The sequence below is a fragment of the Podarcis filfolensis genome, assembly GCF_964270895.1.
Source record: "Podarcis filfolensis genome assembly, chromosome: 14".
Classification (NCBI taxonomy): Eukaryota; Metazoa; Chordata; class Lepidosauria; order Squamata; family Lacertidae; genus Podarcis; species Podarcis filfolensis.
In genome coordinates this window covers 13,201,498-13,216,223 of record NC_139616.1, presented here as the reverse complement: position 1 = coordinate 13,216,223, position 14,726 = coordinate 13,201,498, and the positions used below count along the sequence as shown (strand labels likewise).

The 14,726-nt window shown below is 45.0% G+C and overlaps 2 protein-coding genes and 1 long non-coding RNA gene across 5 annotated transcripts in view; 2 read left to right on the top strand and 1 right to left on the bottom strand.

Annotated features, from left to right (window-relative positions):
* The window catches only part of SHC4 (SHC adaptor protein 4), a 57,487-nt gene extending 45,993 nt beyond the window's left edge, over positions 1–11,494 (top strand). For both annotated transcript variants that reach the window (XM_083586578.1, XM_083586577.1), the window contains 5 exons: positions 274–451; positions 2,796–2,856; positions 5,595–5,774; positions 7,627–7,868; positions 9,569–11,494. In XM_083586578.1, coding sequence (XP_083442704.1) covers positions 274–451; positions 2,796–2,856; positions 5,595–5,774; positions 7,627–7,868; positions 9,569–9,718 — 811 coding nt within the window. In that variant the 3' untranslated portion in view covers positions 9,719–11,494. The remainder of the gene's footprint in view (positions 1–273; positions 452–2,795; positions 2,857–5,594; positions 5,775–7,626; positions 7,869–9,568) is intronic.
* On the bottom strand, positions 8,661–9,639 carry LOC310749820. The gene is made up of 2 exons (XR_014541820.1): positions 9,508–9,639; positions 8,661–9,137 (listed from the first exon to the last, which is right to left on the bottom strand). It is a non-coding gene; the product is annotated as an uncharacterized lncRNA (long non-coding RNA).
* Positions 11,495–13,712: 2,218 nt separating the features above from the next.
* The window catches only part of CEP152 (centrosomal protein 152), a 43,055-nt gene continuing 42,041 nt past the window's right edge, over positions 13,713–14,726 (top strand). Inside the window, exon 1 of one of the 2 annotated variants that reach the window (XM_083586154.1) lies at positions 13,713–13,860. The gene's annotated coding sequence lies outside the window, so the exon portion shown is untranslated. The remainder of the gene's footprint in view (positions 13,861–14,726) is intronic. The other variant, XM_083586152.1, reaches the window with a different exon arrangement.

The window sequence follows — 14,726 nt, the reverse complement described above, 5'->3', positions numbered from 1 at the left end:
ATTACATTAAAACTTTTCCTTTCGGGGAGTTCTTTAATGTTTAATTTTATGGCTGCTTGGCTTCTTTGTTTTAGATGTATTTCTTGCCTTTGTTTCTGTTGTGAAGCCATTCTGGGAGTTCCATTAGCAGAAGAGCAGAATCTATATAATAAATACATTGTCAGTGCATTCACTGGTTGATTTAATTTAATGTAGTTTGAAACTACTTGCAGCTCATTTTATGAGACACATTCGAAAGTTGTGCATTTTGTAATGTTGATTAATTTTGAACAGAGAAGTGGTTAATCTTGGTGGATCCACGTGGAATATCCAGGATAAGGAAGATCATGAATACTATAATGAAATCCCAGGGAAAGAGCCTCCTGCAGGTGGACTATTAGATGCCAGGCTGAAAGTACCCACAGAACAAAGAACTAAGTGCCCTGTGCACTATGAACAGCAATATTGTCCAGTAAGTGTGTTTATTATTGATAGGACATTATTATTATTTAACATTATTTAGACTTCTTGATCGCTTGTTACTCAGAGTTTTCCAGGCAGCTTACAACACACTGAAAACATAGATGCATAATACCATAAAAAACAGAACAAACAACTGCTGTAACAGCGAAAGGAAGCTTGGCAGTACACTAACAATAATGACACCATTTCAGTCTATCACGTTCCTGGGGGGAAATGCAAGTATTCCCCTGGTGCTGAAAATAGGTCAGTGATGGTACCAGGTGGACCATACTGGGGAGAGCATTCTGCAGATGGGGAGCCACAACTGAAAAGGCCCTTGTGGCGATCACACAGGGCCCCCAGACGTTTGACGGTCTATTGACCCTGTGCCACCACTCTGATTGCTTTCTTCGCTGCCACCATCCCGTTTCTCATGGGGACATACGGAGTCCAGACAGTTGTTAACATAAACAAATAATCAAGTTTATTTTTAAATGCAGGAACAAGCTTATGGTTTCAGTTAGTTTTTCTTGACAGTTTCTTAATCTTAGTTCCTAACAACTTCAAACTGATTATCCCCAACTATCTATCTGACTCCACCTAACAATTCCTCTCTCTCACACACAAAACAACTCGAGCAACCCACTGCCTATTCCTCCCTCTTCCTTCTCCAATTCCCAAACCTCAACTGAACTTTCAAAACCTCCCACTCTAACTTTTACTCCTCCCTTGCATTCCCACTGGAAAATCACATCACACTCATTTAACCCTTTCCTTATGACCCACCGAGGAGGCAAACACCACAGCCCTTAACAACATGCATTGCACTGAAATTTAACTGTATGAGAAGAGATCTCTTTAATTCACTAGTAATAACTAGAACAGACTTTCCCAAGTTGGTGTCACCCAAATGTTTTGGCTCCTCATTATCTCTGGCCGTTGACCATGCTGGCCGGGGCCGATGGGAGTTGGAGTTCAACAAGCTGGGGAAGGCTGCACTATGTCAAGAGTGACATTTGGGCTGAGCAAGACAGGTAAGCTGTGAGACATTGCTCAGATAGAGAGATAGGACTTGGGAGGCTGTCTGAGGCTCAAGTGTCAACCTAGACAAGGAGAAATGCAGGTGTTGCAGTCCATATCATCTGGAGGGCACCAGGTTGGAGAAGTCTGGGCTGGAGTCTCAAGCCAAGAAAGCAGCAACAGGGGGGACCTTCTAGAGCAAGCCAGCAAAGATAAAAACGTCAGACTCTTGCTATTTATACCTTGCTTGGCCAATCCAGAAGCCGGTGGCGAACCTACATTTTTGGGGCCCAAGCTTGAACTGTCATGGGGCCACCTTCACAACCAGCCACAAGGTCTGGATAACCACTGTTGCCTTCTTCAGTGAGGTTGTTCCATGACAGATCACCACACCTTTACAACATCTGTGCTGCTGACTGTCCAACTTTGGGATTGTTGAAACATAAAGGTAAAGGAACCCCTGACCATTAGGTCCAGTTGTGGCCGACTCTGGGGTTGCGGCACTCATCTCGCTTTATTGGCCGAGGGAGCCGGTGTACAGCTTCCGGGTCATGTGGCCAGCATGACTAAACCACTTCTGGCAAACCAGAGCAGTGCACGGAAACGCCATTTACCTTCCCACCGGAGTGGTACCTATTTATCTACTTGCACTTTGACGTGCTTTCGAACTGCTAGGTTGGCAGGAGCAGGGAGCGAGCAACGGGAGCTCACCCCGTCATGGGGATTCGAACCGCCAACCTTCTGATCGGCAAGGCCTAGGCTCTGTGGTTTAACCCACAGTGCCAAAAAAAGTCAGTTTCAGTCCTGCCACTCCAATTGGGTCTCCTAGACCCAAAGGTTTTAAGCAGTGTGGACTGAAGTTGCTTCTGGGGCCCCTCTAGGATCAGGGGCCCTAAAGCTTAAGCTTCATTAGCTTTGTAGTAGATCCAACTGTTGCACTGTCTAAAGAAGTACCATACTTTCTTTCGTCTTTCTTGGAACTTCCAGCAGTCAGCCGCTTTGGATGAGACTTTCTCTACTCCGTGCATAATTTTACAAACCTTCCTCGAGTCCTCCCTGACCCTTTTTCCTAACTAAAAAGCCCCAAGTGTTATACCATTTCTTCATAAGGGAGTTGTTTCAACCACTTGATCAAATTGGTCACCCTTTCCTGAACCTTTTCCAGCTTTTGCTGTGAGCACAGCACCAAGGATAGATGACATGTAATTTGTTAGGCAAAACTATTTGATCTGGATGTGTGTGTTTTATCTCCAAATGAGCTTCATAGGATTTGATTTGACTGGACATTAAAAAAGCAATGAATACCCTATATGATTAATTTCTGCTTCTTTCAGACTGGGAGCCCCAAATCCACAAATATTTATGAAAACTGCCCAGAGGAGAACAAGGCAGTAGGTAAGCAACCTGTGGGTTCCCAAGACCTAAGTCACAAACTGCCCTCTTCATGGGGGAATGGAAAATGTAGAATCAAGCTCTGTTCTGCCTTTGGTCAAGCCTGCCTCTGCCTCTTCTTCTCCTTTGCTGAGGGTGTTTCAGAATTCCATTAGAAACAGGGGTGGAAATTGCCACAATTCACATGTTTGTCTGAGGTCAGTAATGGAGATAATGCAAGCAAATACGAGACATGATTCTTTGGGGGAAGTAATGAGCTTTTAATGTGTGCTTTACAGACAGAGAAACACTGCCTGGTTAACAGAGTGCTTCAGGATGGAGTGGGGAGGGGGGGGGAGAGAGAGTTTCTTCAGCCTTCCTCCTAGGCTGAATGAATGAGTGGTTGGCAAAGGGAACCAAGAGGGCTCTTTAGCTATGTCTTTCTGCATTAACTGTTGAGTGAAGTGGGGTGGAAAACTGAGGCAGGTACAGGCAGAAGAGGATGTACACTCATAGCTGTCAACCGTCCCTTATTTGGCAGGAAACTCCCTTATCCCAGCGCCGTGTCCCGCTGCTGTCCCTTATTGATGATGTCCCTTAAATTTCCCGGGTTTAAAAGGAAGCAGCTCCTCTCCCTCCCTCCCGGGCCAGGGAGGAGGGAGGCTCCAACTGTGTTGCTTGGCTGCGTTGCTCACCCAATAAGGAGTCTAAGAACGACTGAGGGGTGGAGCTTGCATGCCTTGTGCCAATCAAATCGGCCGCGTTGCCTGGGGACTCGCCTTTGCTCAGCACTTCCCAGCGGAGAGGTGACGGTGGTTTTCCTTGCTGCATCCCCTTTGCCGGGTTGCTGCGCTGTGGGAACCACCACTTGAGGCTTTGTTTGGCTGCTGGCTGGGCTTTCTGCCTTTGGCTCGGAGGGGCTCAGAAGTTGAACATACCTGTGCCTGGAAAATCCCTTATTTTGGCTGCTGATCCCTTATTTTCGAGGCTGCTGGTCCCTTATTTTCAAATCTGTAAGTCAAGAATGTGGCACGTGAACTAGGCGTTTGTTTCAAAGTGCCCTGGAGCACTTTTCAACACAATCACCATCACAGGGAAATGTCCAGAGAGAACCATAACACTCCTTTGCGTTACATTCCCAGAGCCGTCCGTAGGCATCAAATGTTTCAAAGGACACAATGCAGTTCTTCTTAAGTTTCCAGTATGATATTTCATAGATAGGTCTCAATGGGCCCCCATTTCCAAGGGAACCCACCTTGGCCACTGTTACCGCTGCTCATTCACTTGCACTCTCTCTAGGCACAGTCCTCACAGCCACCCAGAAGGAAAGCGAACGGCAACAGAGGGTGCTGCTTCACCTCCTCACTCTTGTTTGCATACTGAGAAGGAGCAGGTGAACCAAGGAGGAACGATAACATGAGAAAGTAGTAGTGGGTCTGCTGCAGGGACATGGGCCTCAGCAGATGTCCAATTATATCTGACGCCACCCTTGGCTTGCTCTACTTGTAATGGCCAGCAGCTGTCAGACAACATGCTGCCCTTGCCATTGTTTGAGATGCCATAACTTCCACATTTCACACAAATTCAGGCAACAAAAGTTCAGCTGATTTTCCTAGACAGCAGAGGGAGATCTGGAGCAGAGATGGGGATGAGATGCTTAACCCTTTCCCCATTCATGATCTTATCGTTATATCCCCTTCCAGAAGCTGCTTTACTTTAGAAAATGTAAGCATCAGGGGCTTTTTAGATCTCTGTGTGTATGTAACGTAAGGGAGCCAGTGTGGTGTAGTGGTTAGGAGCGGTGGACTCGTAATCTGGTGAACCGGGTTCGCTTCCCCGCTCCTCCACATGCAGCTGCTGGGTGACCTTGGGCCAGTCACACTTCTCTGAAGTCTATCGGCCTCACTCACCTCACAGAGTGTTTGTTGTGGGGGAGGAAGGGAAAGGAGATTGTTAGCTGCTTTGAGACTCCTTAGGGTAGTGATAAAGTGGGATATCCAATCCAAACTCTTCTTCTTCTTCCGCCCTAAATGATGATGTGTGCTTTGCTTGTTACAGACTTTTCAAATTTTGTAATAGATGCTGTAATTTTAATATTGCTATGTGAGCCACCTGAAGGATTTCACTCAGTGACGGGCCTTGGGGTTTTAAATTTCCGCAGTGCCCTATGTGACGCCAAAATTTGGCATCCCCGCCTTCTGTTCTACCTAAGTTGCAGAGCCCCCAAGGCTCTATGGAACCAAACCAGTTGTGGTACCCTAAATCTGTCTCTGTACAACTGGGATCATAAGACGATAAATGCATTTCTATGTAAACTTTACCCCAGTATATGTATCTTTGTACATACTGCTTGGCTGGTGAATTGCATTTCAAAAATCAGAGAAGTGCTAATTTCAAAGGAAGGGTGGGTTTCAGTTACAGAATATTTCAGAAAGTACAAATTAGGTTCACCTCTAAATGCAAACTGAATCAAATGTCTTCCTCATCCCTACTGAGTCTGGGAAATTATACATTCTCTTCCCTACTGTGGGATTATAGTGGTAGAAATCAGTTCACAACATCATAGTTCGATATTGGTGTTTATGTAGGATAGCCTTGTATGCTAGAAATTCATTTTTTCATATGTGCTGAAAATATTATATAAGTAGGCCCACGGTTTTTTTTGAACATGTCTTGGAAGAACGCATTTGGAAAATGTCAAGTGTTTTACTAATGTTTATTGTGAAATAAAGGAAGTCTCTTTCTATTGCAATTAACTGCAGATGGCTGCACTGAACAAGGGCAGGGAGGGAAGAGAGATGCTTCATTGCTGAAAAATGCAAGCAAAATGGATCTTTTTGACGACCCTCGATATATCAACACTCAGAATTTGCAGACCATACCTAGTACTACTAGAAGCTGCACTGCAGAACAGACCTGTGGCAGCCCTGTTCACCATTCAAGTACGTTCATATTCCTACAGTACATGCCATGAGGCTTTAAATGTGAATCCTTGCAAAGTCATTCAGGCTTTTTGAAACCTGCTAAGCATCTGTTCTTGATATGAGACTCAAGATGAGCAATGCCAAATTTAGCATTAATGAAAACAATGAGCAGTAACAGATGACCATTATTACTCAACACACAGTGTACATATACCCTCTTCATAAGCTGGTGCTTCCACTTCCCTGCTTCTCTGGATTTCTGCCCTTCTACACACAGGAAGCTGCCTCATATCAGGTCCATCTACTATTTGTTCTATTTATATCCCATCTTTCCTCCAAGGAGAAACTGAGTACCTGGTTCTTCCCGTCATGTGATAAAACAATCCCATGACTGCAAGCACGGGGCAAGAATCCTAACAACCACGACCCCTGGCTTCACATTACATCTGAGCCATGGATTGTGGTTTATTTCACACCAAGCAAACCTTGATTGGTAAGCTAAGAATAAGCTTGATCTTATCATTGAGGTTTGTTGGGAGTGAAACAAACCACTGTGGTTTGGATGTCAGGAATAATGGTTTGTTTCTCCCCAGTACAAGCAGGGAACAGTGAAAAAGGTGCCCTCCGTTTACTGTGGCCAGTCTCCTGTCCACACTCCTTACGTTTACTAGTTACGGTAACTGCTTAAATAATAACAATTGTGCAAGCCACTACACTACCCTACAATTTAAAAATCCTTTTCTCATTGTTGAAACTATTCCCCAGTGAACTGCAGTGCAATAACCTTTTCCCAGTTGGTTGATAGACAAATATTCACAACAGTCAATAATAAAACTTGTGCATTTTCTTTTGGTTTCCATTGAGTTTTACAGCAGGGATGGGCAGAAGAATGTAGGCTGTGGATCACTGGTGAATTTCTGGTGGATTACTGTCACCTGCTGATTGACGGCATTCTTCCAAATCATGCAGCCTAGACCAGGTGTATCTTAGCTGGATCGAGTAACACATATTTTAAAGCAAGAGTGCTTGGGGACATTTTACACAAGTTTGTTGTGTCTTCAAAGCTAAAGTGTCTTAAGTTTGCTTTGTAAAGACATCACTGACTGATGGGAATCCTTGTTCAAAAAGGCTAAGTGACACGGAAGTCAATTCATTCTTGTAGGTTTGGGAAGGGCTGTTGGAGGCAATAGGCCTCTGAGTGTCAGTCGCTGGGAATCCCAAGAGGGGACAGTGCTCTGGCACTCAGGTCCCGCTTTCAGGCTTCCCATAGGCATCCAGCTAGCCTCTGCGAGAACAGGATTCTGCACCGCATGCGACATTAGCCTGATGCAGCAGGACTTTTCTTATGTTCTCATGATCATGTCTCTTTACTGGTAGTTTATTGCATGCCAATGGTGCTAGTTTGAAGCACTATCTAATGCAGACCTGTACATTTCCTTCGCTGCTTTTTTAAAAACTTTATTCCAAAACCGAAAAAGAATTACAAACATCAAATTCAAAATCCATATTCGTTTTGTAACCTAAGCCTATTACATAGTTGACTAGATTAAAATATACCTAATTGCTATAGACTTCCCTTTGCTATATATAAATTCAATGCAATTAGAAATATTATATTAGAATTTTTTATAAATTCCCCTATACCCCCCACTACCCTTCACCCATGTGTGATCTCAATATGTGGGTTTTTTTTGCTTCTTCCATCTTGTTGTGTTGTTGTAGTTTAATAATTATTCAATTGATTCTTTTATTATTTCCTTGCACATTATCTATTAATATTTTACACGTTATCTATTAATATTCCAGTTCCGGTGCTAGTTTGAAGCACTGTCTAATGCAGACCTTTGCATTTCCTTCGCTTTAATTTCAGAATCATTGGAAGAGGTTGAGCAGAACCTGGCAAGTCTTGGAAGCACTGCAGGCATACAGCAGCAGCTATGGAATGAAGAATGCTACCATGGAAAGTTAACCAGGAAAGCAGCAGAGAGCCTCTTAGTGAACGATGGGGATTTTTTGGTGCGTGAAAGTACAACGTCGCCTGGCCAGTATGTTTTGAGCGGGCTACAAGGAGGACAAGCGAAGCATCTGTTGTTGGTGGATCCTGAAGGCAAGGTAGGAACATTTAAGAAAATGGATGTAGTAATAATCACTAGGAGGATCACTGGGCAGGTGCAGAATGCCAGAGATAGCATTGTCTGGTTATTGTTCCCTGGCAACTGGGATTTTGAGGCATGCTGCCTTGGATCCAGGATAATAATAATAATTTATTATTTGTACCCCGCCCATCTGGCTGGGTTTCCCCAGCCACTCTGGGCGGCTTCCAACAAAGACCAAAAATACACTAAGATGTCACACTTAGTGTATTTTCCCTGAAAACTTCCCTGAACAGGACTGCCTTCAGATGTCTTCTGAATGTCAGGTAGTTTATCTCTTTGACATCTGATGGGAGGGCGTTCCACAGGGCGGGTGCCACCACCGAGAAGGCCCTCTGCCTGGTTCCCTGTAGTTTTGCTTCTTGCAGTGAGGGAACTGCCAGAAGGCCCTCGGTGCTGGACCTCAGCATCCGGACAGAACGATGGGGGTGGAGACGCTTCTTCAGGTATACTGGGCCGAGGCCATTGAGGGCTTTAAAGGTCAACACCAACACTTTGAATTGTGCTCGGAAACGTACTGGGAGCCAATGTAGGTCTTTCAAGTAGAACATGGGTAGGAAACATGGGTAGAACATGGGTAGGAAAACTAAGGCCCAGGGACTGGATCTGGCCCAATCGCCTTCTAAACCGGGCCCACGGACGGTCCGGGAATCAGCGTGTTTTTACATGAGTAGAATGTGTCCTTTTATTTAAAATGCATCTCTGGGTTATTTGTGGCGCATAGGAATTCGTTCATTCCCCCCTCCCCCCCCAAAATATAGTCTGACCCCCTACAAGGTCTGAGGGACAGTGGACCAGACCTCTGCTGAAAAAGTTTGCTGACCCCTGCAGTAGAAGCAGACAGCAGGATGGAACAAGGTTGGGTGACATTGCTCACCTAGCTTCCCAGTGCAGAGGTTCCTGCCAGTAACTGAGAGGGGAGGGGCAAGGTGGCAGGGAGGGTGGTGCAACGGAATAGCAATAGCGTGAGCATCTGATTGGCTCCGCTGCTGCACCCACACTGCACCAACCTCCTTGCCATCTAGCCCCTTGCCCGCTCAGTGCCCAGCAGCGACCACTGTGTTGAGAAGCTGGGTTAGCAAAGCTGCTCCAGCACCACAAGGCACACACCAGCTGCTACTGGGATGTAGCACACAGCAATCATGACTCTGGCTTTTAATATTTTGCAAGTGGAAGAAAAGCTGGGGAGAAGGCAGGTGCAATATGGTGGTTTGAGATGCAGAACCACCTTAAAGGTAAAGGTAAAGGGACCCCTGACCATTAGGTCCAGTCGTGGCCGACTCTGGGGTTGCGACGCTCATCTCGCTTTATTGGCCGAGGGAGCCAGCGTACAGCTTCCGGGTCATGTGGCCAGCATGACTAGGCCGCTTCTAGCGAACCAGAGCAGTGCATGGAAATGCCGTTTACCTTCCTGCCAGAGCGGTACCTATTTATCTACTTGCACTTTGAAGTGCTTTCGAACTGCTAGGTTGGCAGGAGTGGGGACCGAGCAACGGGAGCTCACTCGTCGCGGGGATTCAAACCACTGACCTTCTGATCGGCAAGTCCTAGGCTCTGTGGTTTAACCCACAGCGCCACCCGCGTCCCTGTAGAGCCACCTTATTGACACACAATTGAAAAACTAACGTTTGCCTTTAATTTTTTTGCTGTCTTTTCTAGGTTAGAACCAAAGATCATGTGTTTGACAGTGTGGATCATCTTATTCGTTACCACATGGAAAATAAATTGCCAATAATCTCTTCTGGAAGTGAATTAAATCTGAAGCAGCCTCTGAGGAAAGGGACCGGACACCCGCAATATAACAAATAATTAGGTTGGCTTACGCCATCCTCAAGACAATTCCTCCTTTCTTTTTCCTAACAAAACTTCAAGTGACTATTCTGAAACATGGATCCTAGGAATCCAGCTCTGCAAAGAATAGATGATGCCTCTAGATGCTGTTACACAAGACTTTGTGCGTGTGTGTTATCTACTTGCCAGTGTGTTTATCTACTTTACATCTATACAGTCCCATCTGGACAGCTATAACAGTTTTACCTTACAGAAATAAAACCCTGGAGAGCAAGAGAGAGAGGAGATACCAAGCACCAGAATCACTTTCTAATGATTTTTAGAATCAGTATGAAATATAAAAGCACAAGCAAACGATCACAAGCAAAAGCAAAACTGACTCGAAGAAACTGGCTGGAATGATAGAAATATGTGCCTTTTAACCAAGGAGGTGTGGGGAAATAAATAATCTTTATACTGGATTTTAAAAAATTTAGTTGATTAATTTGTCTAGGTATACAAGATATGATTGCCAAAAAACAGAGAGATAAAAGAACCCACAGGTCAATTTGAATAGAACGATAAAACAACAACAACAACTTCCGTTATGATACTGATCTTTCTTTGAGGGCTACTCCAAAATTCACAGTTTCGTTAATCAATTTCAGTGAAATGTAAGTATGCTTTCGAGAAAGACTACAGCTTAAGAAAGGTATCAGATTCATTCATTAGTAGTAATAAATAATAATATCCCTAAACTTTTTAATGTTTGTGCAACATTTGCTAAACCTAAGTATGTAAATTAAGCATAATTTTGAAATGGAAGCTGACCCTGGGTTAAACTTAGGTTTGCTTACTTTTCAAAAAGCCCTTCTATGCCTTTACCAGCAGCACTACATGTTAAGCGATAGCTGAAGCTTCATTTGCATGTCATGCTGCTGTTTAAGAAAAGAAGAGATGGACTTAATGGATGGTAAGCCTAGTTAGATGCTAATATTTTTGAGAGTCTCAAATATGATTTTACTAATAACGCCAACAAGTATCAGAAATAACTTTCACTCTCAAATTCCATTTTACGTTTACAATATAGAGAAGCTACAGGAAACAGATTGTATGTTATTTTGCAGGGGGACCTTTTTAAACTGGCTACTTTCCTTTCCTCTTTTTAAATTTTGCATGCTCTGTATTTCCCCTTCCCTCTGCTCTTTTTCAGCTCCACTAGATTTCTTTTGTTCCTAAAAGTTAAGAAACTAAGTTTCTTAGAAATAAATATTCACCCTGCATTGTCTCTGTAGCCGTTGTCAATCTGAAGTATTATGTAAATTAGCATATACTGGAGCAATTCTGTACTTTATAACAGAGAGACCAAGTAGTGTGTTTGGAGTTTTGAAAAAGAAGACTACACTCTTAAGCACACACATCTAGGGAGTAATATTTACTGAACTCAGCGGCCACACTCAGATGTTCTGATCCTGACTTGATAAACCACTGCATGCTTGTCCATGGCACTTGTATATATGTTGGTTTATTAAGCCAGGATTTGATTGTTATGAACCTGGTCACTGGAACTTACTTCCAAGTGCACATACTCAAGACCACACTGCACATGGAAAGGATAGTTTTCTCAGGGTATATTCCTTTTTATATATTAGCACAATGCCACCAAAATCATATTTGTAAGAGCTGAACAAGTTGGCAGAGCAATAGATGGCGATTCTCTCCTAGGATGCCCAACAATGGATATATGAAAGTCTTAAATAAGGTTAGCTTTTAAAATAATGACATTTAAAAATAAACTTTGTCTGTGCAAGTATATTTTACATGTTTTGTTTCTGTTCTTTTTACAACACACTGTTCACCCAGTTTGTCACAATGCCAAGCTGAGAATCCCAACATTTTACCAAAAGGCTTGCAGCATAAGATAGCTTGTTGGTGACTACACTGCTCATGGCAGTTTTGGTGTATAAAGCCTTATACAGCTTGGGACCAAGATACATGAAAGATCATACCATCCCTTACAAACCCAGCCAATCACTATGTTCTGAAGCTGAGGGCCTCCTGAATCTCACCAGGAGGTCTGTTCTGCACAATTTGGGAATCAGACCTCTTCTGTTCTGGCAACTACACTCTGGAATGTTCTCCCATTAAATATTAGACAAGTGTCACCTTTCTGGCACCCAATGATGCTTGGGGAGTGCTGTTCGGCCCAATGGAGCCTTCAATGCAGGGTTCCTCAGGGTTCAATTTTATCCCTCATGCTGTTTAGCATCTACATGAAACTGCTGTGTGGGGTCATCTGAAGTTTTGGAGTACGTTGTCAGCAATGTGCTGTTGAGACACAGCTCCCTTACATCTGTAGGTGTGGCATGAGATGTGCTGGACCATCGTCTTGCCTCTGTAATGGACTGGATGAGAGCCAATAAACTAAAGCTCAATCCAGATAAAACAGAGGCACTGTTAGTGGGCAGTTCCTTAGACCAGATGGGTGGGGGGAGGTTTGCTCTTGATGGACTTACACTCCATCTACAGGAACAGTATGTCGCTTGAGAATACTTCTTGATCCTTTGCTGTCACTTGAGGCTCAGGAGGTCTCAATGGTGCAGAACGCCTTCCATCAGCTTGGGTTGGTGACCCAGCTGTATCCCTATCTGGACAGATATAGCTTAACTAATGTCATCTATGCTCTGGAAACCTCTAGGTTAGATTGCTGCAATGCATTATACATGGGGCTGCCTCTGAAGACGGTTTGAAAACTTCAGCAGGTGCAGAAATCAGTGGCCAGGTTGTTCACTGTGACAAGACTGTTTGAACACATAATCCTGGCCCAAATGTATTGGCTGCCAATTAATTTCCGGGCCTAAATCGGAGTGGTTTTTACATATAAAGCCTTAAAACAGCTCAGGACCACAACACCTTAAGCCCACTTCTCCCCATATGAACCGCCTCAGACCTTGCAATCATAATCCGAAGCCATTATTTTTGTGTTCCGTCCACAAGAGGTCCAGAGAGCAGCAACTGAGCCTTTTCTGTGGTGGCCATGGGCAAATAAATAAAAATACTTAACTGATCAATTGTATCACAGATAGCTCAGTTCTGCCCCCGCCCATGGTGGTGGCTCCCCATTTGTGGCATGCTCTTCCCTGGAAGGATCGCCTGCCACGTTCATTGCATATCTTTAGGCACCAGGCAAAAACATTTCTCCTCTCCCAGGCCTTTGGCTAATCAAACCATCTATGGCATTTTTAAATGAGGGGGGGGGGGGCTTTTATTTTTGCTTGTTACTGTGTTATGTATTTTTTGTTTTTATAGTGTAAACTGCTCTGTGATCCTTGAAGGGTGGTGTATAGAAATACAGTGGTACCTTGGGTTACATATGTTTCAGGTTACAGACGCTTCAGGTTACAGACTCTGCTAACCCATAAATAGTACCTCAGGTTAAGAACTTTACTTCAGGATGAGAACAGATATTGTGCTCCGGCAGCAGCGGGAGGCCCCATTAGCTAAAGTGGTGCTTCAGGCTAAGAACAGTTTCAGGTTAAGAACGGACCTCCAGAACAAATTAAGTTCTTAATCCGAGGTACCACTATATAACAATTGTTATGATTATGATTGCTGGGCCTGATCCAACAATGCGCTCCTTCTGTTCTGTCCCTGTGTAAGATGAGCAGGTGAATGGGTCCTGAAGGCAGAACAGAGGATGCCCCCCGCCCCACCTCCAGCCCCGGAATAATTCCTATTTGGAAGACAGCCGAAATCCTCCCATTTGCCAAAACCACACACTCAGCTCCCTTCCAACAGGCAGCCTGCAATGTGCTTAGAGCGCAGCCGCAGCCGGCTCTGTAACTATCTGGTCCTTTGCGCTCCTCCCGATTGGCTGAGACCTCCATCCAACCGCCGAGCAGGATCCTTTTCCCGCCGCCAGCCGCGCCAGCTTTCAAACAAGGAAAGGCTTCGCGGCGCAACCGAGCTTGGAGCAGAAAGAAAGGGAAAACAAAAAGCAAAGCCCGCCTCTTCGCCCACCGCCTACCGGCTTCTCTCAAACACCCCCGCCTTGTGGAAAGGCTGTCTCCTTGCCTATTGGTCGGCCTTTCTTTCAATCATCCAAAGAACGGCGGACAGGTTCGGTCGTCACGCGGAAGAGGGAAGGGGTCGCTTTTAGCGGCGTGGGGACGGGGGAACAGGTGAGGCGTCTCGGCTGCTCGTTGAGTGGGGGGGGGGGAAAGAAAAAGTGGGGGGTCGCTGCTCGCTCGTGTAGGAACCCGGGGCGGGGTTCAGCGCGGCGGGGGCGCCCAGGGAGGGGGGGGTGGTGGTTGGGCGTCGCCATGGAAACGGGCCTAGACGTCGAATTCGCCTGCTCTGCTTCCCTCGCAACTCGCACCCCGTTTTCTGACGAAGTTTTTTTTTTAGAAACAAAATGTTTTAAATAGGCACCTATGTCCTTCGCTATGGTAAAGAGGGACGCTCTTGTTCTAAAACTGAGGAAGCTTGACGTAGCCGCTTACCTTGACTAGCCCCCTTGTCTAGGGTTGCCACCTTTGTGGCAAAATGGGGTTTTATTTTCTCATCTGGTGCTGAAGCGACTTGAAAGCAGTCCATTGTGATCTGTTGCAGCCTATTCTCTGGAATACATGTCACACGCGCGCGCGCACACATGGATTTTTAAATCTGTGCTTGGCTACTCGGAGCTTAAATACAGTGGTACCTGGGGTTACATACGCTTCAGGTTACATACGCTTAAGGTTACAGACTCCGCTAACCCAGAAATAGTACCTCGGGTTAAGAACTTTGCTTCAGGATGAGAACAGAAATCGTGCTCCGGCGGTGCGGCGGCAGCAGGAGGCCCCATTAGCTAAAGTGGTGCTTCAGGTTAAGAACAGTTTCAGGTTAAGTACGGACCTCTGGAACGAATTAAGTACTTAACCCGAGGTACCACTGTGCATGACTTTTCACACACCCTTTCAAACACAGGCATTTGGAGAGGATCTCTAGCTTGGCAGAGAGAAGACCTGAAATACAGGGCAAAACTGTATCAATATAAAACGCACTG